The following is a 26,685-nucleotide window of genomic DNA, read 5'->3' as shown; positions in this document are numbered from 1 at the left end:
GTTTAATATGTGTTTTCAAATGATCTTAACTTGTATTACATAATAACATAAAAGGGCAACATCTTTCGTTCAATATCAGATAACAATATATAGTATCTAAAATAAGTTAAAAATTCCACAATACTATATAATTAATTTTTAGGTGTCAATTTATTCGAAAAAAGTCGAAAAGAAGAGAGTTTTTTTAATGTCATGATTACCTGTCGCTTTCTATAGATCTATGCTTAGCATTTATTTCAGATGACATGGACTCCTCACCCTGATGACCCTGCTGCCTTTCATAACTTTATCCGTATACATATATTTATAGATAAACAAAAGGCTGCAACTGGTATTTTTGTATTTAAAATGATTCGTTGTAACGAGAATATTTGTGGTGAATGAAAACTGTGAGGGTCAAAATTTTAAATTGCTTAGAAATGTTGCTGGATCAAGTTTCGTTATCTGATCTGAATTTTCTGAAATGTGCAAGGTAGATAGACATTTTGTATTTTTTTTACTCGGTAATGAACCCTTGTGTTGATCCCATGCTAAACATAACAAAAATCTCTGTACAAAGGTCTGTGAATTTTCTACAAAAATAGTGATTTTATTTTCACTAAATTCTCTTTTTTCTACTAAATACAATAATGAACTATAAATAATAATGCTTTGCAAGAAGTTTCCCCTTGATATATGTACAAAATTATATCTCTATTATTCATTGTCTGTGCTGTTTTGATTCTATTGCAGTTTGCACATTTCGTAATTGACATTGTCATAAACCGTACACGAAAAGATAAAATATTGATATAAGTACTTAATTTGCATCTTTGAACCCCCACCCCGGCTTGTTTTTTAGGAGCCTGGGGTGTCTAAAAATGGTCGAATACAGACAGCCGAGTACGCATTTTACTTTCCAGGCGTGTTTATGTTGATTGTTAAAGTCCTGAAAACGGACAGATGGAAACAAAAATGTTTGATATATCTGGCTTTAGATTCAGTTTTTAAGGCTATATTTTAATATAATAATTCTATGAATTCACAATATAAAAAAAATGCAGAAAAAAAAATGAATGAAGTGAAATATCTTAGTAAGGAGTCATTACTACAGAGATGGTGTGTTTGACACACAAAACTTAAAAGCTTAGTGATATTACCAATATTAAAATAAAAGTTTATTTTAGTTGGGTATTTTTTCCATTTACTCATTTTTAATTATAATCAAGGCACATTCGAATTTTATTCATGAAAAATATTTAAATATAGAAAAGTAGGACACATTGTTCACTTCCTCCCCCGTAATTCTTTATCAAATACATTTATTTTGAAATGAAAAAGCTAAGAAATCTTAGTTTTTTTTTAAGTGTTTTCTATGTTATCTCGTCTTCCTTCTCTGACATATTCTAGCCTGCCCTTTCATAAATTAGTGATTTTTTTAGTGTTCAATCGAATTTTCGAAAAACAAATACCTGATAACCGCTTAGACAAAAAAAAAATATGTTGGAAAAATCTTACAGCAAGTGATTCTTCATAGCTATAGCCTCGGTCACACCTTACCGGAAAGCTCGAACGGACGCCTAACGGATAAAAAAAGAGTTATCCGTTGACAAAATGTTTATCTGTTGGGAGTCCGTTGGTGTACTAACGAACATGTAACGAATGCCAAACGGACACACAACGGACAATGAACGGACGTGAAACGGATACGTACCGGACAGAACGGACGTCAAACGTACTTCCAACGGACGAGTACCGGATGAAACGGACACCTAACGGAAGCGTAACGGATAAAACGGATGAACAAAATAATCTGAAAATTAAAGGCAATAAACCATCTAAAAATTAAAGGCAATAAACCATGAGAAATTTTAGTTGGCATTTGTCCATTTTACATCCGGTAGACATCCGTTTTATCCGTTATCCTTCCGTTAATGTCCGTTTTACATCCGTTTTATCTGTTAGGCGTCCGGTAGACATCCGTTGGTGAATTGGTCTGCCGGATCTCCAACGGATGCATAACGGATACAAAACGGACGAGTACCGTACAAAACGGATGCCTAACAGACGTTCAACGGACATTTTATCCGTAGGACGTCCGTTCAAAGTTTTGAACATGCTCAAAATTTTCCACCGGACAGAACGGACGTCAACGGATAAAACGGACGCTTAACGGACATGCAACGGATATGGACGGACGCCTAACGGATAAGAACGGACGTCTAACGGACATTAACGGATTGATAAAAGTTATCCGTTAGGCGTCCGTTCGAGCTATCCGGTAAGGTGTGTCCGAGGCTAATAAGATACATTTTTCTTTTACAATACAACTTTTAAATCTTACTGGAAACTATTCCAAGCTTTTACTGTAACCTCGCTCTAACTTATCCACCTCCCTCCCCCACCCTCCCAAAAAAACACCAAACAAACAAACCCGCAATACTATTGTAATTCTTATAGTCAGCACTCAATTGTTCACAAACAAATGTGTTTAAGCTGCTAAAGACATGATTCAAACGCTCAGAAAGTCCTTTGTTCTATATTTTGCTCTCCATTTTTATGCAAAACCTTTCACATATATATTTTATGGGTTATTGTTGAAGGTCGTACGATGACGTTAGGTTGTTAACACATACTTCCTTTCGTTTCTGATGGAAATTTGTCCATTGACAACAAACATACCACATCATCTACTTTATATTAAGTATTGTATAAAGTACAACGTATTCTGGTGATCTTGCAAAATGATCGTATCCCGAAAATCATAAACATATTTTCTTATCTTAAAAGGGGGCAAGAAGGGTTCCATTAACAGGCCAATAAATAAGATTACAGTAAATTTAAAAAAAAAATAAAAAAATAGGGGTATTTTCTCTCTCATAATAACAGTAAACAGATTCACAACAATGTCAATTTCAAGAAAGCAGACAACAGCTAATTAGTCAATAACAGTACAGCATCAATGATCTTGAATATATGCCACTTTTAACTAAAATATAAAAGCACAGAAACAGGACATAGGAGCACAGAACCAGGACCGTTTTTCTTATCACCAGCACAGCGTCAGGACAATTCTGTTTAACGAACTTGCACGACTTTTGCAATATAATATTGTTGTGATATACTTTGCATGGTACTTATGACACATCAGAGAAAAATTAAGCAACAAAACAGTCGTTTTATTGCCGTTCTGATACAATGTAAACAAACCCACCAGCACAGAATCAGGACCCACCAGCACCCGTCAGGACCAAATCACCAGCACAGTACGTTCTCTCGCAGGACAACCATACCCACCGTGAGATAACTGACCGAAATATTACATTGCGGTTACATTTACAATTGTGTCTACAGTAACTAATTAGATATTGGCTGATGCAATCTTTGACGTGCATTTTATTGTTGAAATTTGTACAATGCATTTTATTGTTGAAATTTGTACAATGCATTTTTTTTTCTATAATAACTATTGAATAATAAACTAGTTTAATAATACTCATTTAAAACTGTGCATTCGATATTTTTCATATTTGTATTTGTATATTGTAAAAAGAGTAATAGGTTTAGAAATTCACCCTTTACACTAATAACAAAATATTCTTTAATGAATTCTCCCTTAAGAAATAAGGATTATTTTAATTATTATTTGTGCATTTTATTACAAATGCCTGCTACAACTTATCCAAAAATATCTATTAATTTTCACTTAAACATATCATTAGACTTACTATAAAACATTTGGCTTTGTTGAACAATATCTGCGGACAGTCTTGTTTTTTGGTTGAGCGTTATGGGATAAAGGTATATCATTATTCTTTCTTCACTAACTGTCTGAATAATTGACAGTTTTCTCGTTATGAAATATACATTTTAATACAGCCAAAATTATCAGACTCTAGCTGGCACCCTATTTTAACTGTTAATCTGTAAATAACAAAAAAGTTTGTCACTCTTTGAGAATCGCGATAAGACGCGAAAATTTCGAATTCCTCTGTAAAGAGAACTCTTCTACACTCAAATAATGAATGTGATTTTTAATTTGATAGATGCTTTCTTTGCTTTTTTGTAAATGGTTGTTTGTTGTGAGATTGTAACAGATTGATGACTGTGTAACCATATTTTGACTATTTTTCTGATTATGTCTCCTTTCTCTACGCATCGTTGTAAAAAAAACCGAAATTTGATGTGACTGTCATAAAAGTGAGTGGTTTCGCGCTATGAAACAAGATTCAATCTACCATTTTCTACAATTGAAAATGCCTGTACCAAGTCATGAATATGACAGTTAATGTTCATTCGTTAGATGCGTTTTATCATTTGATTTTGCCATTTGATTAGGGAGTTTCCGTTTTGAAATTTCCTAGGAGTTGAATATTTTTATGATTTTACTTTTTAACATATATCAATAAGTTTTAAAGATTTTTTGTATGATTGAATTTTAAGAATTGGTTTTCGATATGTCATAAGAAGCAGTCGCTATCTTGATTGGTTGCTTAAAGTGACTGCTGGTTTGAGTCTTTCTCAACAATCCAAAATTTGTGATAGCGAACCTTAAGGATATTTGTCTAAAAATGAAAATGGACGAGCAATGTGGAATGTTCAAATGAAGTACTGTTCAAACACATATCGCTTGTAAATTCAGAAACGCAGTGTATCAATTAAGTTAATATTGCCTTTTTAAACTATTGTAGAATGTTTCTAGGAGAATCTTTGTTAAAGATTTCCTCGATTGCGTCATTGACAAACTTTCTGAGTTTAGTTCTTCAACCCAGACCTGTGGACCCACCAGGAATATTCGAAACCCCAATCAGTAACACATATGACTACATCGTGGGTACGTTTGTCATTTGATATACCTTTATATTCGTTGTGTTTGTCAGCTCTTATTGTAATCAATTTTATCATAAAAAGGCTATTCTATTCAAAAATGCTTTACTGCCAGTTACACGGTAAGACTTTTTTTAAAATTTGAATCGTATTTATTATCAAATACGAATGAGTGTCATAAAAGTTTTTTTATTTATATACTGTGGATTCATTATAATTCGTCGAATACCCATATTCGTGGTTTTCGTGGGTTCAGGTAAACTACGAATTCAAATGTTCCACGAATATCATTTTTTCAAAAGGCTTTGTAAACATAGAGATTGGCAAAACCACTAAATCAAATATCCACGAATATGCAAGTTTTCAGCGATCCACAAAAATTGATACCCACGAATATAAATGAATCCACAATAGAGGGAGAAGATATCATGAAGGTTCAAAAACATAGGTTAAAAACAACAAAGAAGAAAACGGATAAAATCGAGAAAATATATATCGATAAACAAGAGCCCAGTACACGAACCACAATACAACCATAATCTCAGGTGCTCTTGCAGAATGGTCAGCAACTCCTGCTTCACTCGCACTGTTATTCTTGTTGGCTTTCATTGCATATTTTTGGTTGCATCTGATATTGTATATGTTGTGTGATGTCAGTGTTAAAGCAATTGGTTTTAGTCCTTCCGAGAAGACCAACCCAGTGACTTGCATTATCTATATATAACTTGCAGTGTTGTTGCATATTTGTTTCCAAAAAAAAAAACGAAAAAAAAAACCTTCAACCTATCTTTCTCTCATAATAAAAAAAGTGCCAGATAATAAGCTGAAACATCGAAGGTCAACTATGTTGGATGAACATTACTGTCTTGCTTTGAAGCCAAGATGTTCACATCAATCGACTTCTCAATATATATTGCCATATCATCATATAACCAAAAGGGATTTGATGTTATCCACTAGTCACAGATAGTAGCGAAAAAACCTCAATGTTCACTCCGTAGTATTGTTAAGATCATAGTTTGATAAAATCTGAGGTACTAAAACATTGATAACAATATAGCCGAGGGGATTTGATATTTCTCACTGGTCAGAAATAGTTCAGAATAAAATATAATACACTATGAACAATAAATTTTGTTGAGACTGTAGTCTAAATGACCAAACGACGAAAAGAAAGCTCCAAGCGATTGAACAGGAAGGCTCCGAGTGATTGTACAGTAAACTTGCAAGTGATTGTACAGTCAATAAAAATATTCGACATGTAGAAAATGATTATATTCAGATTTTTCTACGGAGGCAATGGCTTTGAAACTTTCAGACAGGTAAGACTATATATCAGAAAAATGCAGGTAGCAAACATTGATTTTTCGATGTATATTTGACATTTTTGATCACTGTTGTGTGACATTTTTTATCGTTTTACACGGAGCTCCATCACTCTAAGGAAAACGTTTTGATGCATATATATATTTCTTACTATTTTACTGGTTCATATTTACATAGAGAATGTTTTAGCTACCAAAACTTGAAGCAGAAACGTTATATTGTAACAAAAGAGTTCATCAAAGTTTCCATTAAGCAACTTGTTATCTTAAAAATGTCGGAGCCCCGCTTGACAGTCTTCCGAATGACCAAATTAAAAGAAATCCGTACAGTTCCATCCCCACACTGTGTTACAAAAACATTAATGATGATTTGACCAATAGGAAACTTGATGTTTTCAATAGTCCCAGATAGGAAAACACAATTACGAGCACTTTATCAAACCTTTTGTTTAAAACTAATTTTCTATTGAAGTTGGAGCAGGGTCAGCAGGCAGTATTGTTGCTACACGTTTATCTGAAGATTGTGCGAATGTATTACTATTAGAAGCAGGAGGAACAGATCTTGATGATGAAAGAACACAAATACCTTTAATGTGGTTTTTCCTTCAAGGCACTGCAATGGATTGGGGATATTGGACAGTCCCTCAAAAGTTTTCACATCGGGCAATGAAAAATGAGGTAGCAATGCAGAGTTGATGGTTTTATGTTTCTATGTACTGCACACGTTTTTTTGTGGCTGTTTTTCATACTTCTGTTCAGTCGAGACTGACTTGATTTCCATAGACATATAATTTTCCTTATCATTTGTGACTTTAAAAAAGATAAAATAAAATGAGCCAGTGAATCAGAAGTGATTCATCTAAGATAATAAATATAACTTAAGAATAGCTGTAATATTCAATTTGAGCCCTATACAAATTTTTAACATAGGTTCTATCTATATAGGGTCTTGCGTCGGAAGGATTGTAAACAAAAAATACAATAAAAATCTCGTGCCGTGTCTACAAATACGTCATTACCGGCGAATGAATCAAAATAAATAAAGGATGAAACTAATATAAGAGAACCATCATTTTCAAAACATAATGCCCCAATATTGGTTATGTCGTTTAAACTCAAGGTAGGGAAAACTTAAGTACTTCAAATGATTTTAAGATTTGGTGAACAGTAAATCTATGAAGCTATGAAAACAAAAGTACAAAAAACAAAACAACGTTATCACAAATCCGGTTTCGACCGTCTGCTTAAATAATCTAAACTGTTTGAGATGTATGCAACATATATGAATTAATCAATGATATGTATTTAAAACTGATACCCACTCTTAATTATAAACAAGTATAATATAGTTATGCACGTGCCTGTAAGTCAAAGGAATAAAGACTATGTAGTAAGTTTTTTTCACTGAAGGTACGGATAAATGTCCATTATATATAGCATCATTAAATTGAGAATAGAAACAAGCATGTGTCAAAGAGACAACAACTCAACCTATGGACAGAAAACAGCATAAGGCCACTCGTTTTGGACTTCAATACAACGAGAAAAGCCCACACTCAAAGTCGTGCATCAGCTGGCCCCTAAACAAAAATATGTACTAGTAAGGTGATAATGGATGTCATAATAAACTACGAAATATATGGAAGAAATTTAAATTAAAAATCATACAAGACTACCATGTTCATGTTCATCTATCTATTCCTCGTATGTAATGAATCAATTGCATTTCAATCTTAAGGAGTCACCATTGACTTAAGGTAGCACAATACAAAGATTGTTTTACTTCCAATCACTAACCTTTGAAATGCTGTAACTTCCTCATGAATGTATAGAAAATAATAAAAGAGGTATATATAGATAGATAAAAGATTAATCTTTTAAATGAATGCAAATTTTTATTATGCAATCATTATGTAATTAATTATTACGTAATAAGTGGCAAAATCTAGGTAAGTTCACTTGAATGAATTTAGCTCTATCATCTCTTTTACTATACAGAAAATTTTAACGAAATCTTAATTAACACACCATGGGCTTCAAAAGGGTGTCTCAGATTGTCTCTATGGTATTCCATTCTCTCATAAATCTCTAACTAGTGTAAACATCCTAACCACATAAAAGAAGATAATGTTTAATTAGCTGTAAAATTTGTTCTATACATTCTATCTGAAATCTGAGACACCCTTTTGTAGATAATGGCCATAGGAACATCATATTATAAAATCAACCCTCTATGGATACCAATGCAGAAGCTAATTTCATTTAAAAGTGGAAATTTGGTGAAAAATATTTTAGACACAGTTAACATTGAAATTGGTTACATAAGTGTTGCATAATACTAACATTGCATTAATTTGAAAGAATAATCTGTTAGCTATCCAAAACAACCATTTTCATAAATTTTCAAGCATTAATAAAAAAGTTACGGTATTCTAAAACTTGGGAGTTGGAGTTATAAAATCTTTGTATTGTGCTACCTTAAATAAACATTTCAGAAAATTTAATATCTCAATATTTCAATGGCAGGTTTTGCAACCTATAGAAATAAGATACTCTGGAGTGTTACTGAAGCAACGTGAACTTATGTATCTCCTTGAATAAATTTTTCAACGTTTAGTTGCTGAAATGTAACTAGTTAGCCAAAATTCCTTAACCATGCACACGTGATTTGTTTCTTTCTTAAACTTATATCATTCTGAAACTTTATTTATTTATAAATGGTACTCTATTAAGTACAGTAAGTATAGTACACATAACATAACAGTTTAACACATTTGTTTCTTTTTTTTTGCACAGAGAAGTTATTGGGCACGAGGAAAGATGATTGGGGGTTCATCGGCAATGAATGCTATGGGATTTGTTCGAGGGAGTCGGTTCGACTTTGAACAATGGGAACGTGAAGGTGCCACTGGCTGGGGATACGATAAAGTTTTGCCGTATTTTAAGAAGCTTGAAAACGCAAAATTAACGGATTATGGAAATTGCGGTAATACTTTTCAACAATGTATTTTGTCAATTATTAGTAAACGAATATGTTTTAGAAAAAGATTAAACCAAAGTTGCTCTCTACACCTGGCAAATTTTCTTTATGAAAGTTTTACCCCGAACTTGTGCTACAATGTTCCGGGTGAAAGTAAACCTTGAAATTCGATACAGACGCACACAATTTGTTGATTTTCATTTTCATTCAGGTTGTTGTCCATAAAGCTAAATTTAACTTTTTTGTGTTTTTATTAATAATTTAAAAAACAAAAAAAAATTATAAAAAGACAAAATCTAAAAACGCAAAAAAAGAAAAGAATAAACGAATTTAAAACTCATAAATCAATTAAAATATCAAAATCATTACAGAAATGTTTATTCCTGTAATAAATTTAAACCTCTGTGTTTCGTCTTTGTATATTATCATACTAAGTGTGAGGATAATACAGGGCCCGTAGGTAATGTTTGTCCTACACATTTAAAATTCAACCAATATTTTCAGGTTTATGTGGTCAGCAATACACATTCTTGCAGTCCTTAGTTTTAATTGTTATCATATGATGGATATATTCAATAGGCAACTTCATTTTATATTTAGAAACACGAGGCAAATTTGGACCCATAGTAGTGAATCAAGAGAGCGCAACACCTCTAAGCTTTTTCCACCTAAAGGCGGCTGCAGAAATGAACCTTCCTGTTATTGACTGCAGCGATCAAAACCCAAGAGGCAAGTTTAACAAATGTGAAAATATGCATAAAACGTGGGCTATTTCTATTTTCAGTCACTGAATTTGCATTTGATGTACTGCATGCAGTAATAACAGAAAATTATAAAACTATTAATGAAGGTACATGAGTAAACAGTCTGACTTCATAATGAATTTAACATAACAGACATATTTGTGGCATAGAAAAATGCGGTTATATTTTATTTGTCATTTCAGCAATCCTGTTCTATTTCCCATGAGATACCAATAAAAACACAACAAAACTATATGCTTCTTGCTTCGTAATGCTTGCTTTGAACCTCTACCTCATTCAAAGAAATATTATCTGCTGAAATAATGAGTCAACGTTACTTTTTATACATCATAACTGACTTAACCTTACCTCTTAACTTCAGAGAAATTTTATAACGGTTGAATAGGTCACATCAGATATAACAAATACACTTTCGTTACACTCATATATAAGAGATTGAGTTGCATAGATTACTGACACTTATTACGTACATTGCTTTTTCATATTGCAGGTATTTGTGTCACACAATCAAATATCAAAAATGGAACTCGTTGTAACTCCGGAAATTGCTACTTGAGGCCTGCATTGGAAAGACAAAACTTGCAAGTTAGTCTCCGATCTCATGTTACCAAGATAATTAAGAAAACATACATTTGAAGGACCGTGCTTTTGAAATACTTTTTTTAAATGAAATGATAGATGCAAAATTAACTTTGTTTTAGTCATTTGTATTTCTTAAACAATTGCAGTTATCATTTTTTTTCCTCTCAATTTCGACTTCAGTGTCCTTGTCGTTTATTCATTTCAATTTGATTTATGATATCTTTATTTATCAGTTACAGTCCTTATTCCCTGCCGCCCTTCATCTGTGTCTTGCGGAAACTACCGTACGGTGACCTATAGTTGTTAATTTCTGTGTCCTTTTGGTCTCTTGTAGAGAGTTGTTTTATTGCCACTCATACCGCATCTTCTTTTTTTACAATTACATTAATCATTATGTCGTCCTAAATATTTAAGTTATGTTTGCCCCTGAGAATTAAGCTAGTAACAATAAATCAACTAGTTTAAACTATTTGATTGTTGTTGCTTAACCTGCAAGAGTCTAAAGATATAAGAAGATGTGGTATGAGTTTCAATAAAAAACTCTACATCCAAGTCACAATTTGAAAAAAAGATTAAAATCTTTTAATAGGTACCAACCTTCACCATCATTGTCTAAAACAATGTTGTTACATCATCAACATAGAAAGAATATACAAAAAAAATATTGATTGAAATTACTGAACTCAATTAAAAGACATATTGAATATAAACTGAACGAACAAATTTGATCTATGATGCAATGTACAAAAAGAATAACATAAGGGGTTATCAAACATAGGCAACAATATTATACCGCTGAGAGATGTAAAACAAAGATAAAACAATTATGACCTTGAACAAAAAGCCGCCAAATAAAAATATACACGTTTTATAAATCTATACTTTCTTACGGATGAAGTGCAGCCTGACAACGAAGTCTTACGTTACCTTAAATCGTTAAAATTCATTTAAATAACTACCAATGCCCAGGTTTCACACTTTTCGATTGTTGTTTACCGAGTACTTCGAAAATTGTTTCATCCGTATTATAATTTAAAAAATAATAATTATTATTAAAATATTTTTTGTTGTTGCCATATTCAAACAACTTACCTGCTTTGATACTAAGTTCAGTCTTCAGTTTTCTGTGTTTTGTTTTCGTCTCCCGAGTTTATTGTCATTAAGCATGTTAAGTATATGCCGCTTTTTTTTAATTGAACACCATTTGGCTTCCTCTCTCTATATAAATCTATTTTCCAACAACATTAAACATGGTCAAATTAAACGATCTTGTAATACATGTAATAAGTTATTTTGTTTTATGTTTCTATGCAAGACGCGAGTTTTTCCTATACACGTCTCATCAGTGACAATCCAATAAAAAAGGTAAAAGTAAATCAAACCATGTAATGTTTTACAAACGATAAATTGTTAAGGTTTTGTAGATGAAATTTGTTATATTTTATAGGTGTTTTAGATTTTGTACATCAGCAAATTATCGTTACCTTTCTATAGATGTGTGACATTTATGTTATCTTTGATACAATGATAAATCTACGGTGATAAAAAGAAAAAAAAAACTGTTTTGCAAGTGGTAAAATAAGAAAAGCCGAATCTATATCATATAATGAATATTTCATGTTTTTGTGTGACTATAAGAAAATGACGGCATGATTCCAACTATTCATGTAATTTCATGAAATTATTACAGATTCTTTTTCGCAAAAACAAAGCTGTAGGAGTAGAATTTGTGAAAGATAACAAAACAATTAGAGTTTTTGCCAAAAAAGAAGTAATTCTGTCGGCAGGTGTTATTGGTTCAGCTCAGATTCTTCTTTTATCAGGAATTGGACCAACCGAGCATCTTCGACAAATGAATGTAAGTTTATTTAGTCTGAGGTAAACATTTTGTTGAAATGTGTTATGAAAATAAAAATAAGGATGAATGAGGTAAATATCTTGACATAAAAGTTTGCGGAGGTCCAAGAAAATCTGAAATTATTATCATATGCGTATGCCAACGTATGGAGAGATTGATGATATTTAATAAACACGATATCGACAATAAAAGTATGCGACTGTTTAAAGTCATAAAACCCTTTTAGCTAAAACAAACAATCAAATAATGGTTCTTATTTTATTCATTTTTGAAAATCGCCATATTCGTAGTGAAGAGATCAACAATAAGGAAAAGTCTGAACAAGCAATGTGAAAATAAAATACAATTTCATTTCATACCCGACATTCTACAGGTCTTTTTTTAATTCATTGTGGAATAACTTATATGTTTATTGAAATTCAAATAATAATGATTTTCACAGTTTCAGGTCTAATTTATGTATGTGAAGTTAGCAGCCGGTTCGTTATTCGTTATTCGATATTAAAAATCCAACCGGCTGCTAGCAGCCAGTTTGATATTCAAAATTTAGTGAAAAATCATAAGAAAATTAAATACTTGAAATTATAAAAAGCACGATTTTCATAGTCAAAAAGACTGATAAGATACGTAGGAATCATTAAATGACCTTTTCAAGCTGTCGCAATTTCTCGTTGTCCTCGAATATAAACCCTTTTCCGTGCGAATTATTTGTCTGTATGTAATATAGAGTTTTGTCATAAAAACGACTTCAAAGATGTACTTTTGTGTATAATGTTTCTTACGACAAAAAGAAAAACCAATAACTCTAGAAATATTTTTAACTATAAATAGAAATATATATGGAAAGCCAAAAAAAAAAATTCAGTCAAAAAATGTCAAAATTTTAGGACAAAGGGCACAGGGTGATGGTGAGAGCCCCCCTGATCTCTCAATCTTTCTAATATTTAACAGACAGTTAGTCAATAGGTAGATACAAACGTGACTAAAAGGACTTTGGGTACACTTTCTGTCTTCTATGTTTACGGAGCGCCCAAAGTGCCAGTTGGATATTCAAAATATATAGCGAAAACCTACCCGAGACCGCTTAAATGAGGTTGAGACCCCCCTGGTGTTTCAATGTTCATAAAATTCAACCAAATCATTGACTCTGTATATATAAAGATTGTATTAGATGGAGTTTCCAGAAAAACGTCATCTTCAATATCTACGGAGGGCTTAGATTGTCACTTTTCAGTCAAAAAATGTCAAAATTTTAGGACAAAGGGCACAGGGTGATGGTGAGAGCCCCCCTGATCTCTCAATCTTTCTAATATTTAACAGACATTTAGTCAATAGGTAGATACAAACGTGACTAAAAGGACTTTGGGTACACTTTCTGTCTTCTATGTTTACGGAGCGCCCAAAGTGCCAGTTGGATATTCAAAATATATAGCGAAAACCTACCCGAGACCGCTTAAATGAGATTGAGACCCCCCTGGTCTTTCAATGTTCATAAAATTCAACCAAATCATTGACTCTGTATATATAAAGATTGTATTAGATGGAGTTTCCAGAAAAACGTCATCTTCAATATCTACGGAGGGCTTAGATTGTCACTTTTCAGTCAAAAAATGTCCAAATTTTAGGACAAAGGGCACAGGGTGATGGTGAGAGCCCCCTGATCTCTCAATCTTTCTAATATTTAACAGACATTTAGTCAATAGGTAGATACAAACGTGACTAAAAGGACTTTGGGTACACTTTCTGTCTTCTATGTTTACGGAGCGCCCAAAGTGCCAGTTGGATATTCAAAATATATAGCGAAAACCTACCCGAGACCGCTTAAATGAGGTTGAGACCCCCCTGGTCTTTCAATGTTCATAAAATTCAACCAAATCATTGACTCTGTATATATAAAGATTGTATTAGATGGAGTTTCCAGAAAAACGTCATCTTCAATATCTACGGAGGGCTTAGATTGTCACTTTTCAGTCAAAAAATGTCCAAATTTTAGGACAAAGGGCACAGGGTGATGGTGAGAGCCCCCCTGATCTCTCAATCTTTCTAATATTTAACAGACATTTAGTCAATAGGTAGATACAAACGTGACTAAAAGGACTTTGGGTACACTTTCTGTCTTCTATGTTTACGGAGCGCCCAAAGTGCCAGTTGGATATTCAAAATATATAGCGAAAACCTACCCGAGACCGCTTAAATGAGGTTGAGACCCCCCTGGTCTTTCAATGTTCATAAAATTCAACCAAATCATTGACTCTGTATATATAAAGATTGTATTAGATGGAGTTTCCAGAAAAACGTCATCTTCAATATCTACGGAGGGCTTAGATTGTCACTTTTCAGTCAAAAAATGTCCAAATTTTAGGACAAAGGGCACAGGGTGATGGTGAGAGCCCCCCTGATCTCTCAATCTTTCTAATATTTAACAGACATTTAGTCAATAGGTAGATACAAACGTGACTAAAAGGACTTTGGGTACACTTTCTGTCTTCTATGTTTACGGAGCGCCCAAAGTGCCAGTTGGATATTCAAAATATATAGCGAAAACCTACCCGAGACCGCTTAAATGAGGTTGAGACCCCCCTGGTCTTTCAATGTTCATAAAATTCAACCAAATCATTGACTCTGTATATATAAAGATTGTATTAGATGGAGTTTCCAGAAAAACGTCATCTTCAATATCTACGGAGGGCTTAGATTGTCACTTTTCAGTCAAAAAATGTCCAAATTTTAGGACAAAGGGCACAGGGTGATGGTGAGAGCCCCCTGATCTCTCAATCTTTCTAATATTTAACAGACATTTAGTCAATAGGTAGATACAAACGTGACTAAAAGGACTTTGGGTACACTTTCTGTCTTCTATGTTTACGGAGCGCCCAAAGTGCCAGTTGGATATTCAAAATATATAGCGAAAACCTACCCGAGACCGCTTAAATGAGGTTGAGACCCCCCTGGTCTTTCAATGATCATAAAATTCAACCAAATCATTGACTCTGTATATATAAAGATTGTATTAGATGGAGTTTCCAGAAAAACGTCATCTTCAATATCTACGGAGGGCTTAGATTGTCACTTTTCAGTCAAAAATGTCCAAATTTTAGGACAAAGGGCACAGGGTGATGGTGAGAGCCCCCTGATCTCTCAATCTTTCTAATATTTAACAGACATTTAGTCAATAGGTAGATACAAACGTGACTAAAAGGACTTTGGGTACACTTTCTGTCTTCTATGTTTACGGAGCGCCCAAAGTGCCAGTTGGATATTCAAAATATATAGCAAAAACCTACACAAGGCAGCCAAGATCAGAGCTGCCCAAAGAAGGGACATACCAGCTGACTTTTGTCAACAACACCCACCCGATGAGAGTCCCTTTCGTAGTGTAAGCGGACTTTGAGTGCTTTGATTTACCGAAAAGTTGAAATAAAAAACGATAAGGTTCTGTAGCAATACACAGTTTAATAGAAGTTTAGTATCGCATTATGGCCATGGTGAATTTTTTAAATATGAAAGTTTTTGTACAATGAAATAGATTTTTAGAAACTGTGGATTCATTTATTTTCGTGGATATCAATTTTCGTGGATTGAAGAAAATTTACATTTTCGTGGATATCTGAATTCGTGGTTTGCTGATTTCTATGAACAAAGCCTATAGAAAATTTGTATTCGTTGAACATATGAATTCGTGGTTCACCTGTACCCACGAAACCCACGAAAATTGGTATCCAACGAATGATAATGAATCCACAGTAATTGAAGAATAATATAGCCTCCTTAGTGGGGTTATATGAACATTTAGATTGTTTTTAGCATGTTTTATATGGTATGTATCTGTTTGACAGTCCGTATTTTTCTATCCGTACCACCCATAGGTCCATAAATTATTGTAGTGTTTATCAACAAATATTTATAGCTCGACCTTTTCAATTCAAATTATGGAAAAACGAACAAAAATGCATGTGTGTTTTTTTTAACCTTTCGATAGATATATGCCTATAGTTTCAGGAAAGGTACAACTGTTCAAACCAACGCTTAGGGGTGTTCAAACAAACGCTTACAGGTATTCAAACCTTCACTTAGGAAGGTTCACGTCAACGCTTTTAATAAATGAACGTGTATAAAGATTACAGACCCTAAACAGTGTGAGGCGCTCACCAGGGAGTTGCAAGAGATCAAGCGGAAGATTCAAGCCAGTAACATGCAGCATCGCCTCGAGAAGATTGGACTCAACCCTGACCTTTCCAAGGTGTTGAGGTTGAGGCTCAGCGAGAGGCAGCTTCACCGATCACCTAAACGATCGTTTAACTTCCTGCATCAGTGACAGCCCTCCAGCCTCCACCGCCCAAGTTTGACTACCCACTACCCATTGCACCACCTATAGACACCATCCTCGGACTTCTAGCACACCAGTATTTGCAGATCAGTAACGATCCTTCGCCGACCACACCTTTGGATATCGATCTCTTCATCGGAAGCTAGCCAGTTACTTCTGACGGCGATGATATTTTCGTGGATGGTGTGAGGTACAAAGGAACCCTTAACCTCTGGGAACTCGTGGTGAAAAAGAAATCAGAATCTTTCGAGTCCAAATTTTTTAAGACGTTGTCGACTATGCAGAGATCCTGAAGAGTTCCAGTGCCATGTATCAAGGCAATTAACCCTCTCGAGAACCCCAAGGCGATAAAGATCTAAGTGGACGAAGATTGTGTCTCACATCTAAAGCAAGATAAGCATTGTAGCGGACTTCAAACCGTGTTTCTACCCTCCGAATTTGACCAGCTCCTTTATTGCTTGGATCTGTGCAACACTGCATACCGTGCTGGAAACAATGGTGTGCGCAACGCGATTATGGCGATCATCGATGCCATAAAGAAAAGTGAACACATCAGCATCAAGGAATATGAGCAACTCCATCGTAATATCCTCAATTAAGAAAGGTTTTGTTTGAAAGTATGCATACGGTGGTAGAAGTTTTTTTGACACTATCACCAGTATCGCTGGTCGCATGTTCACCTCCTCTGCTGCCAAGACATTGAAACGTAGGCATATGAGCACTGCCACCAATGCAGCCATGAAAGGAGTGGTAGGTGGTAGTCGTCAACCATGTCGTTGACAAAGTGAACCGCACTCGAAAACCCATTGACCAACGCAGCAAGCCCAATCAACAGCTCAGTGTAAAACGCAGAAAGCCCAACAACCAAACCCAGTTAAACAATTTCATCTCTGGTCGTCGCATCGGTACCATCCCAACTTCCTCCAATGCCATAAATAAATACTTAATGTCTGACATCCTTACAATCACAGAAGGGTTGACCTTCGATGAAAGTCTTCAAAAATATTAATACTAGGTTTACGAATTCGAACCTTAAGCCGGCGCCCAACTTACCAACTCTGGAGCGTCACTCCTGCAGACGAAAACAAGATGCAACTGTACAAAACCATCCAGAAAAAATCCACGATCCTCTGTGGATTTCGCATGAGACAGTGTGATTTCATAGTCGTTCCCCAAGCCTCACAGTTTAACTGCCGCCTAGCTGCCAATGGTGGTCGCGAAAAGCCAAGATATATTATCGTTGCCTTTCAAACCGACAGAGATAATGACAAAACTCATTATGCTTCCGTGTTCAATCGCTGTCGATTGCAAAATATCCATGTCACCTCAAAGCTGAACGCTACTCACCCGTCGACTTTAATGCCGTTTTCTTCACAGAACAAGGTTGCCATAGTGTTCAAGGAGGATGTAGACTTCAGAAAGAAATTCTACAACATTGACACCCTCCTTAGTAACGGTGATGTCAACCCCTCTGATTTCATTGACATAGAGCCGCTGTTGGTCATCGATGTAAGTCATCAGTCCGAGCGGACATCCAGATTCGAGCGGAATTCGAGCGTTATGTTCCCGCCAACACCGAAGCATTTGCACTTCCTATCTCCGTAGGAGTCCTAGGCCTCCAGTTCGAATCGGTCGGTCAGTAGTTGAACGTCGTGTTTTAATAAATAAATGGACACCACACTGTTGCAGCAAATCGTCCACAACACAGACCAAAAACAAGGGTTTTTCATCCTTGTTTCTAGAAACGACAGTCGCATTTTTACTCGGTTCAACCCCCTCCGCCAACTACAATTTAAGGAATCGAACACCACATTGGGATTTAAGCGACAGCTCTACATATTTGATCGGGCAACAAATGTTACAAAGAGGGGGAATACATTGTTAGCATCAGAATCATCAACAGCATCCTGGTGAACAGTGGCATCATCAATAGCAGCTACCTACACGGCTCCCAACAGTCAACTATCTGAAGCTTCCCCCCCCCCAATCGATCCCGGGGTAAAGATCATTTAAACCCCCCAAAAATATGGTGTACTTACCCGTGATCTTGAGAACCACCAATCGCATGCAGATATACCTCACCAATCCAGACGGCGATCCTCCACAATCTCCGCAGAGAACATCTCACCATCCGCTTCCATCTTCGCGAGGCATGACTAAATAGTCTATCGAAATACGGTTTGAACTTTATAAAAGGTCAATCTAAATATTACAGAGAGCAGACAAAAAAGGTTTCCCGGTCACCATTCGTTTATCCCACACAAACCTGCTTGGTGAACACAAGATGTTGCTTACCCCGCGACAGATTGAAAAGATCACCAAGCTTCTACAAAATGGTTCTAGTGGAAAAAAGCACTAACCAATTGAAGAAAATCATTCAAAAAGAAAGTGGATTCCTATCCATGTTAGCGGAAAGGGCAATGCGAGCCTTTCCTATGTTGGCGAACACAATTCATGTCAGCATGAGGTGTTGGAGCCCTAAGTTGTCTGTGTGAAATAGCGATCAACAATGCATTTGGACCTGGATTTTACATCAAAAGTGGTGGTTGTGTGAGCTGTGTGAAGTTGTGTGATAAAGGTCTGTATATTTTCCCTTCAACCTATAGTGACGGTTTGTATTTTAAACTAGGTCATCGATTCTACTAGGCCTAGGGTTCTGCTCTGATCTGATCTGCAGCAAACAGTCCGTTCAAGAACATTCCACTTTTGATACAATCTTTATATATATATAATCTATGATTTGGTTGAATTTAATGGAAATTGAAAGACCAGGGGGTCTCACCCTCATTTAAGCGGTCTCAGGTAGCTTTTCACTAAATATTTTAAATATGCAACTGGCACTTTGGGCGCTCCGTAAACATACAAGACAGAAAGTCTACCCAAGTTCCTTTTAGTAATGTGTGTATCTACCTATTGACTAAATGTCTGCATAATATTAGAAATATTGAGCAATTAGGGGGCTCTCACCATTGCCCTGTGCTCTTTGTCCTAAAATTTTGATAATTTTAAGCTGAAAAGAGACAATACAAGCCCTCCATAGATAACGAATATGACATTATTCTGGGCAATCCTTCTGATACAACCTTTATATATACAGAGTTTATGATTTACTTAAATTTTGTGGACATTGAAAGACCAGGGGGGTCTCACCCTCATTTAAGCGGTCTCAGGTAGCTTTTCACTATCTATTTTGAATATCCAACTGGCACTTTGGGCGCTCCGTAAACATTAAAGACAGGAAGTCTATCCAAATTACTTTTAGTCACGTGTGTATCGACCTATTGACTAAATGTCTGCATAATATTAGAAAGATTGAGCAATTAGGGGGCTCTCACCATTGCCCTGTGCTCTTTGTTCTAAAATTTTGATAATTTTTAGCTGAAAAGTGACAATACAAGCCCTCCATAGATATCGAATATGACATAATTCTGGGCAATCCTTCTGATACAACCTTTATATATACTGAGTCTATGATTTACTTAAATTTTGTGGACATTTAAAAACCATGGGTGTCTCACCCGCATTTAAGCGGTCTCAGGTAGCTTTTCACTATCTATTTTGAATATCCAACTGGCACTTTTGGTGCTCCGTAAACATTAAAGACAGGAAGTCTACCCAAATTCCTTTTAGTCACGTGTGTATCTTCCTATTGACTAAATGTCTGCATACTATTAGAAAGATTGAGCAATTAGGGGGCTCTCACCACCGCCCTGTGCCTTTTGTCATAAAATTTTGATAATTTTGAGCTGAAAAGTGACAATACAAGCCCTCCATAGATATCGATTATGACATTATTCTGGGCAATCCTTCTGATACAACCTTTATATATACAGAGTCTATGATTTACTTCAATTTTGTTGACATTGAAAGACCAGGGGGTCTCACCCTCATTTAAGCGGTCTCAGGTAGCTTTTCACTATCTATTTTGAAAATGCAACTGGAACTTTGGGCGCTCCGTAAACATTGAAGACAGGAAGTCTATCCAAATTCCTTTTAATCACGTGTGTATCTACCTATTTACTTAATGTCTGCATAATATTAGAAAGATTGAGCAATTAGGGGGCTCTCACCATTGCCCTGTGCTCTTTGTCCTAAAATTTTGATAATTTTAAGCTGAAAAGAGACAATACAAGCCCTCCATAGATATCGAATATGACATTATTCTGGGCAATCCTTCTGATACAACCTTTATATATACAGAGTCTATGATTTACTTAAATTTTGTGGACATTGAAAGACTAGAGGTCTCACCCTCATTTAAGCGGTCTCAGGTAGCTTTTCACTATATATTTCTTTTATGGGCTTTCCATAAATATTTCTATTTATAATCCTAATTGTTTTCTAGAGTAATCAGTTTTTGTTTTTGTTTTTAAGAAAAATCCTGTATAAAAGTACTGTACCTCTTTGATTTTTGTTTATTGACAACAATCTATATTACATTTAGACAAATATGCAAATTAGAAAAGGGTTTATATTCGAGAACAACGAGAATTTGCGACAGCTTGAATAGGTCATGAAACTATCTCCTACGTATCCTATCAGTTCTTTTAACTATAAAAAATCATGCTTTTAATGTTATTAAGTATTATTCTTTTTTTTATTTTCAACTTAATTTTGAATATCCAACCGACTGCTAGCAGCCGGTTGGATATTGAATATCGAATATCGAATAACGAACCGGCTGCTAACTTCACACACATAATTTGACGACCACTTATAGAGTTAAATGCATTAAAGTGGTTGACTTTAACAAAGAAAGGAAATACTACAAGTCTTTATTAAACACATGCTAAATAAGTCATAGGTTACGAAAGTAAAAGTATTACTGAAAACCTTATTTTTGGAACTTTATTTATGATAAAACCATATTTCTTTACATTTGTTTGATTGACGGGCCCAGCTACTGAAATCAACTGCAAATCCCATTAGAATAAATAAATGTATCAATTTTTAATGACTAAATAATCAATACGGATACTCAATTCTAATGGATTTAGTCTACAGACGTTATAAACAGTCAACTAACAACAAGACATGTGTAAATGGAATGGAACAACGAATCATACATCGCAAATATATTCACGACATTTAAAAGCAATATAATATATATTACTAGAGAATGTCAAACCTTGCTTAATACTTATACTGCCCTTTTTAGTCGAACATTTCTCGTTTTTAGATTGCAATTTCTATCTTATTGGATAAATGTATCCGTTTATGCTCCTTTTTAAAATATCTTACAACAATTTTTAAGGTTATGTGTCATGTGTGCTTTTTTCGTTTTGAGTTTACTTATAGTAAATGAAAGCTTTTATGATATAATTAACCTAAATTTTTATGTTACAGATTAATGTCAAATCAAACTTACCAGTTGGAAAAAATATGCAGGACCATCTTGATTTTTTTCTCAAGTATAATATAAATATGAGCTTAAATACTAACAGTGAAAATTTTGCAACACCTAGGCGAATACTTAACTTCGTATTCAACAAGAAAGGTATTTGACAATAGTTGAATTTGAAAGAAAACGATATCTTTAAAGAACATATCAATTAGAAAGCATTCATAAGGAAGACTATAAAGAAAACTGAAATATTTCATACAGGGCAACTCAGTTTTCTTCAATACATATATACAGTACTTTAACGTTTTTTAAATTTCGGCAAAAATATATCTTTTTGTTTTAACATTCAGTCAAAAATTAAAAAGCCAGACCAACTTCATCTGTGTTACAACATTTGAAATAGAGATCATTAATTTAAACATGTTGAATAATTATATTTAAAGAGTTTCTGTATAATCATGTAATTTCAAGGTTGCTATTTGCTAGATTACTGAAATCAAACTATTGAAAGAGTTGAATTAATTTTAATTGGGGGTACTGACTATTTTAATATCACAATACAATATGTTTGATACGTGTATATTTGCGGCAAAAATACAGAAATTTAACATTACTTTTGGTATTGATTTGCAATATAGATTTATTTAACAGTTTCAAACAATAAACGAGGGACATTTTACTTGTTGCATATGGATCTGGATTACTGCTCTATCTAAGTATCAGAAATCAACTATTGTGTTGATTCAAAAATGGTGTTATTCCTCATGTGAAATAGTTTTTTTCCCCGAGCAAATAAACGTATGGGCAAGTACATGAGCACATATAAAACAAGATCTGTAGTAAAAAGAATCAAACTCTGAATTCAATCTTACATCTTTTTTTAAAATTCAAATAAAACTTTCCACTATTATTAATTGAATGACAGGTATATTTACTGGAAGCGGTGGGGATGTCAATGTTTTTACACATACATGTAGGAAAATGAACGAAGGTCCAAATATTCAACTTACAATTATTCCAACTGCTTACGAAAAAGACGCAGTTGAAGATCTATTTTTGAATTTAAAGAACGAGGTAAGCTGTATGTGTATTAATACCACTAAACTATAGTATGTCACATTTGGTTTCGAGTTAAAATAAATATTTGTTTGTAGAAAATAACTTCGTAGTCATAAACATATGTCTTGGTTGTTTCAAAGCACCATTAGTGGTTTCTTTTGTTGTGTGAAATAGTTAGAAACTATAGATGACACTGTTACTTTAGCCAAAAAAAAACAGAAAAGCAAGAAATTACCCTTTCATTGGATTAAATAGGACATGAATAAGCACACCCAATTGGTTGATGAATTTGTTGTTGTAACTCTACACTGTTGGCGTCTATATCCCTGATTGACATTGTTTTAATTTTCATGTTTTTTTATTTTATTCACACATCATTGTCAATATAATGTAATGTTTTTCGACTGTCATACAAGTGAGAGGTTTGTCTAGCTATGAAATAAGGTTTCATTCTCATGTTTAACCTTGTACCAAATCAGGCCTTGGACAGTTGTTATCTAATCGTTGGATTGTTTTTAAGCTATTGATTTTGTCATTCGATTAGGAAGATTCCGTTTTGTATTTACCACAGAGTTTTGTATTTTTGTTATTTTACTTATTATTTGACATTTTTTACAATGAATATACTTCTGATTTTTAAAAGTAATAATGTGGAATTTTATTTTTGAATTACATAATCCAAGTATGGCATTAGTGAATGAATGTCTAAATTATAAGTCCTAATAATTTTGTTTTTAAATTGTTAGTATCAATGAACATTAAATTAAAAATAAATATTTTTGTTTGTTTTAATTCTTAAAGAAGTTTGATCACGTTTTATCAAGAGAATACTTGTCAAATTACATAATAAATATACATATATATAACACAGAACATTAAAATCATACCACAATATTTATCGCCTTTAGAATCGCCGGGCTCACATAAAAGACACCCATTTTGCTATATGATTTAAAAGAAAACGAATTAGCACTCACAATTTGTTAGTTGGTTTTGTTGTTGTAAGTCTTAAATGTTATTTAACTTTTTAATCAAACACAATAGTACAAAAAAAAACCCACATCAGTTTTCAAACTTTACCTGTATTGTTATTTTCATTACAGGTAGTTAAAGAACATCTGAAACGTGTTAACTCAAACAGTTTTCAAGTTATTCTTTACATCCTGAAACCAAAGAGTAAAGGATATATGGAACTAGTATCTACAAATCCAATGGATTATCCTTTATTGGATCCTAATTATTTATCACACAAAGATGACGTGAAAACATTTGTCGTGAAATGTTTCAAACACGAATAATTGTTTAAGTCTCTGTTTAAGGAATAGCTGTAATATTTATTTCGGTCTATGAAGAGATAAAATGAAAAATGTTGTGAACACTGAAAGACGCGCGTAGCGGGTTATAAAACAATGTGCACCACATTTTTTATGTAATTTCGAATAGACAGAAAAAATATTACAGTCATACAGTCATTTCTTATTATTTAATTCTAAATTCCAAAAATGACGACTTCAGTATGTATACCATTTTAAACCGTAGAAAACCATAAAAAAACGTTTATGAAGTCACGGGCACATGGCTATATTATGTCTATGGCCTGATAACAAAATAACGTCAGCTAATCAGAAGACACATTACATCCAAAATTAGCCAATTAGAATTATTTTTAAATGTCTTTAATGTCCTTGTGACTCAATGAATCGAATAATGAATTGTCTGTTTAGAAAATAAGCTATTATTGACCAATTATGATAATAGATATTTTTAGGCACTTAACGTGTTGATTTGGTTGAATGCAGAAGATAATCAATAATTAATCAAGAATCAACCTCAACTCAGTTTTTGTAGCAGCTAACATATTTTGACCATGGCGTTCATCGTGTTTATATCAGATACCTTTATATTAATTGTATGCTCATGTAAGTGGTCATCGTGATTATATATCTGCATTTCAAAGGTATCTTTTCTCGTCAAGTTCTGGGTTTATGACATATCAATAATTACTAGAAAGTCTATTTGTTCGAAATGGATTTCTGAGTTTTTAACATAAATACCCATATCGAATTTTATCAACACAAAGAATGATAGGTAAAAAGAGTCCCCATGTTATATTTTCATCATCCGTAATTTTAACAGTTCAGAATATATATACCGATGCTAATGCAATTCGCGTACAGTGAACTTCTTTACACGTCACGTTGCATAATATTCTGCAGACGGCTTGCGATTATGCATAGTACATGTCACTGATAGAGACAATAACAAACAAAACCAAAGGGCAAATAAAGACTCAGAAAACCAAATGACATTACATTAACAGTTATAAATAATATATTAGAAACAACACGAACTCCACCAAAAACTGGGAGTGAAATCAAGTGCTCCGGAAGGGTAATCATTTCCGGCACCGTATTCGGCACCCGTTGTGTGATTTCTTTGTTCAGTTCGGTAAGGATGGAAGGTTATTATGACTAAGAAAGAATATATGATTTTGACACACTTTTGTCATAAGGCCAATCAGTTTATGAAGGCGACCTTAAATTTTCTTGAGTTATGACCTTAATTTGATTGTTTCCAAGTCCTGTCTTAGCAACTATTGAAACAGCAGTATTCCTCGTTCAACAAAATCAACATTGTTTTAGCTAGTTATAGAGTAAGCCATTAATTGAGACACATATACTCCATATGCTGGTGTCACTGGGATTTTTCTACACAGAAATGGAAAGTTGACTATCGGAAAATTAAAATCCTCGCGTCATAAATTTTTATATTTAACCTACCATCAGACGTCATTTCGTGCAAAAGGTCTAAATATGAAGCAGATTTATATGTGTCGGTAGTATCTTTAATTTCAAGTTCACTTGGATGGATATATTAAATGTAATTGATCATGAAATAATTTATTATTAAAAGACAGTACATCATCAATATACCGAAAGGTGAAATTAAAAGACTGGGCTAATTTCCTTTCTCCTTTCTGTACAAAAACAAATCTGCAAATAGAGGAGCGCAATTGATACCCATTTGGATTCTAAAATAGTCTGTTGGAAGACGAAACCTTCAAATTCAATAAATATGTTGTCAATTAAAATATACCGCATGGCAGTGATATCCTCTTCGGCGTATTTTTTGATTGACTCTGTATGATTTTTCATAAAGCTAGCTGAATTCCTGCCCAAAACTAAATATTACAAACATCTAGTGCCCGTTTTGTTAAAGAAACAGAAACATAAGCTGACGAGTTTAGTATGGGGAATAGTGGTATAGAGATGTGAAGAGAAAAACTGAAATCATCATGTTTTTCATTAGATATAAGTCAAGTATGTCAATTTCAAGAAAGAGACCATAATAGTGTTAAAAAAGGTACATTTATATTTTAGGTATCCGTTTTACTCGTCGCCTAGAAAAAACTAGTGCTTGGAAAAGTATCAATGCAACTTACATAAGACACGATACACCAAATCACTGCAGTGAAATAGAGTATGACTCTGATGATTATTGGGAGTGTATGCTTCGCCATTTTACAAGAAGGGGAGATCATCAAATGGGAACATGTAGAATGGGATCAGTTAATGATCCCTCGTCGGTCGTGGATCCTAGATTGAGGTTAGTACATTATCTAGAGCAAATACAAGAGTAA

At 34.0% G+C, this 26,685-nt stretch overlaps 1 protein-coding gene across 1 annotated transcript; it reads left to right on the top strand.

The window, feature by feature from the left end:
* The first annotated feature begins 4,671 nt into the window (after window positions 1–4,671).
* LOC134727481 (glucose dehydrogenase [FAD, quinone]-like) lies at window positions 4,672–26,685 on the top strand. The gene is made up of 10 exons (XM_063591861.1): window positions 4,672–4,813; window positions 6,604–6,809; window positions 8,928–9,117; window positions 9,691–9,840; window positions 10,366–10,460; window positions 12,148–12,315; window positions 21,989–22,139; window positions 22,912–23,060; window positions 24,149–24,221; window positions 26,426–26,685. The coding sequence occupies exons 1-10, from the start codon at window positions 4,672–4,674 to the stop codon at window positions 26,683–26,685; spliced, it is 1,584 nt and encodes a 527-aa protein (XP_063447931.1).

Source organism: Mytilus trossulus, chromosome 8 (assembly GCF_036588685.1).
Source record: "Mytilus trossulus isolate FHL-02 chromosome 8, PNRI_Mtr1.1.1.hap1, whole genome shotgun sequence".
NCBI lineage: Eukaryota > Metazoa > Mollusca > Bivalvia > Mytilida > Mytilidae > Mytilus > Mytilus trossulus.
Note: the sequence above shows the minus strand (reverse complement) of the source record. Positions and strands in the feature narration are given on the sequence as shown.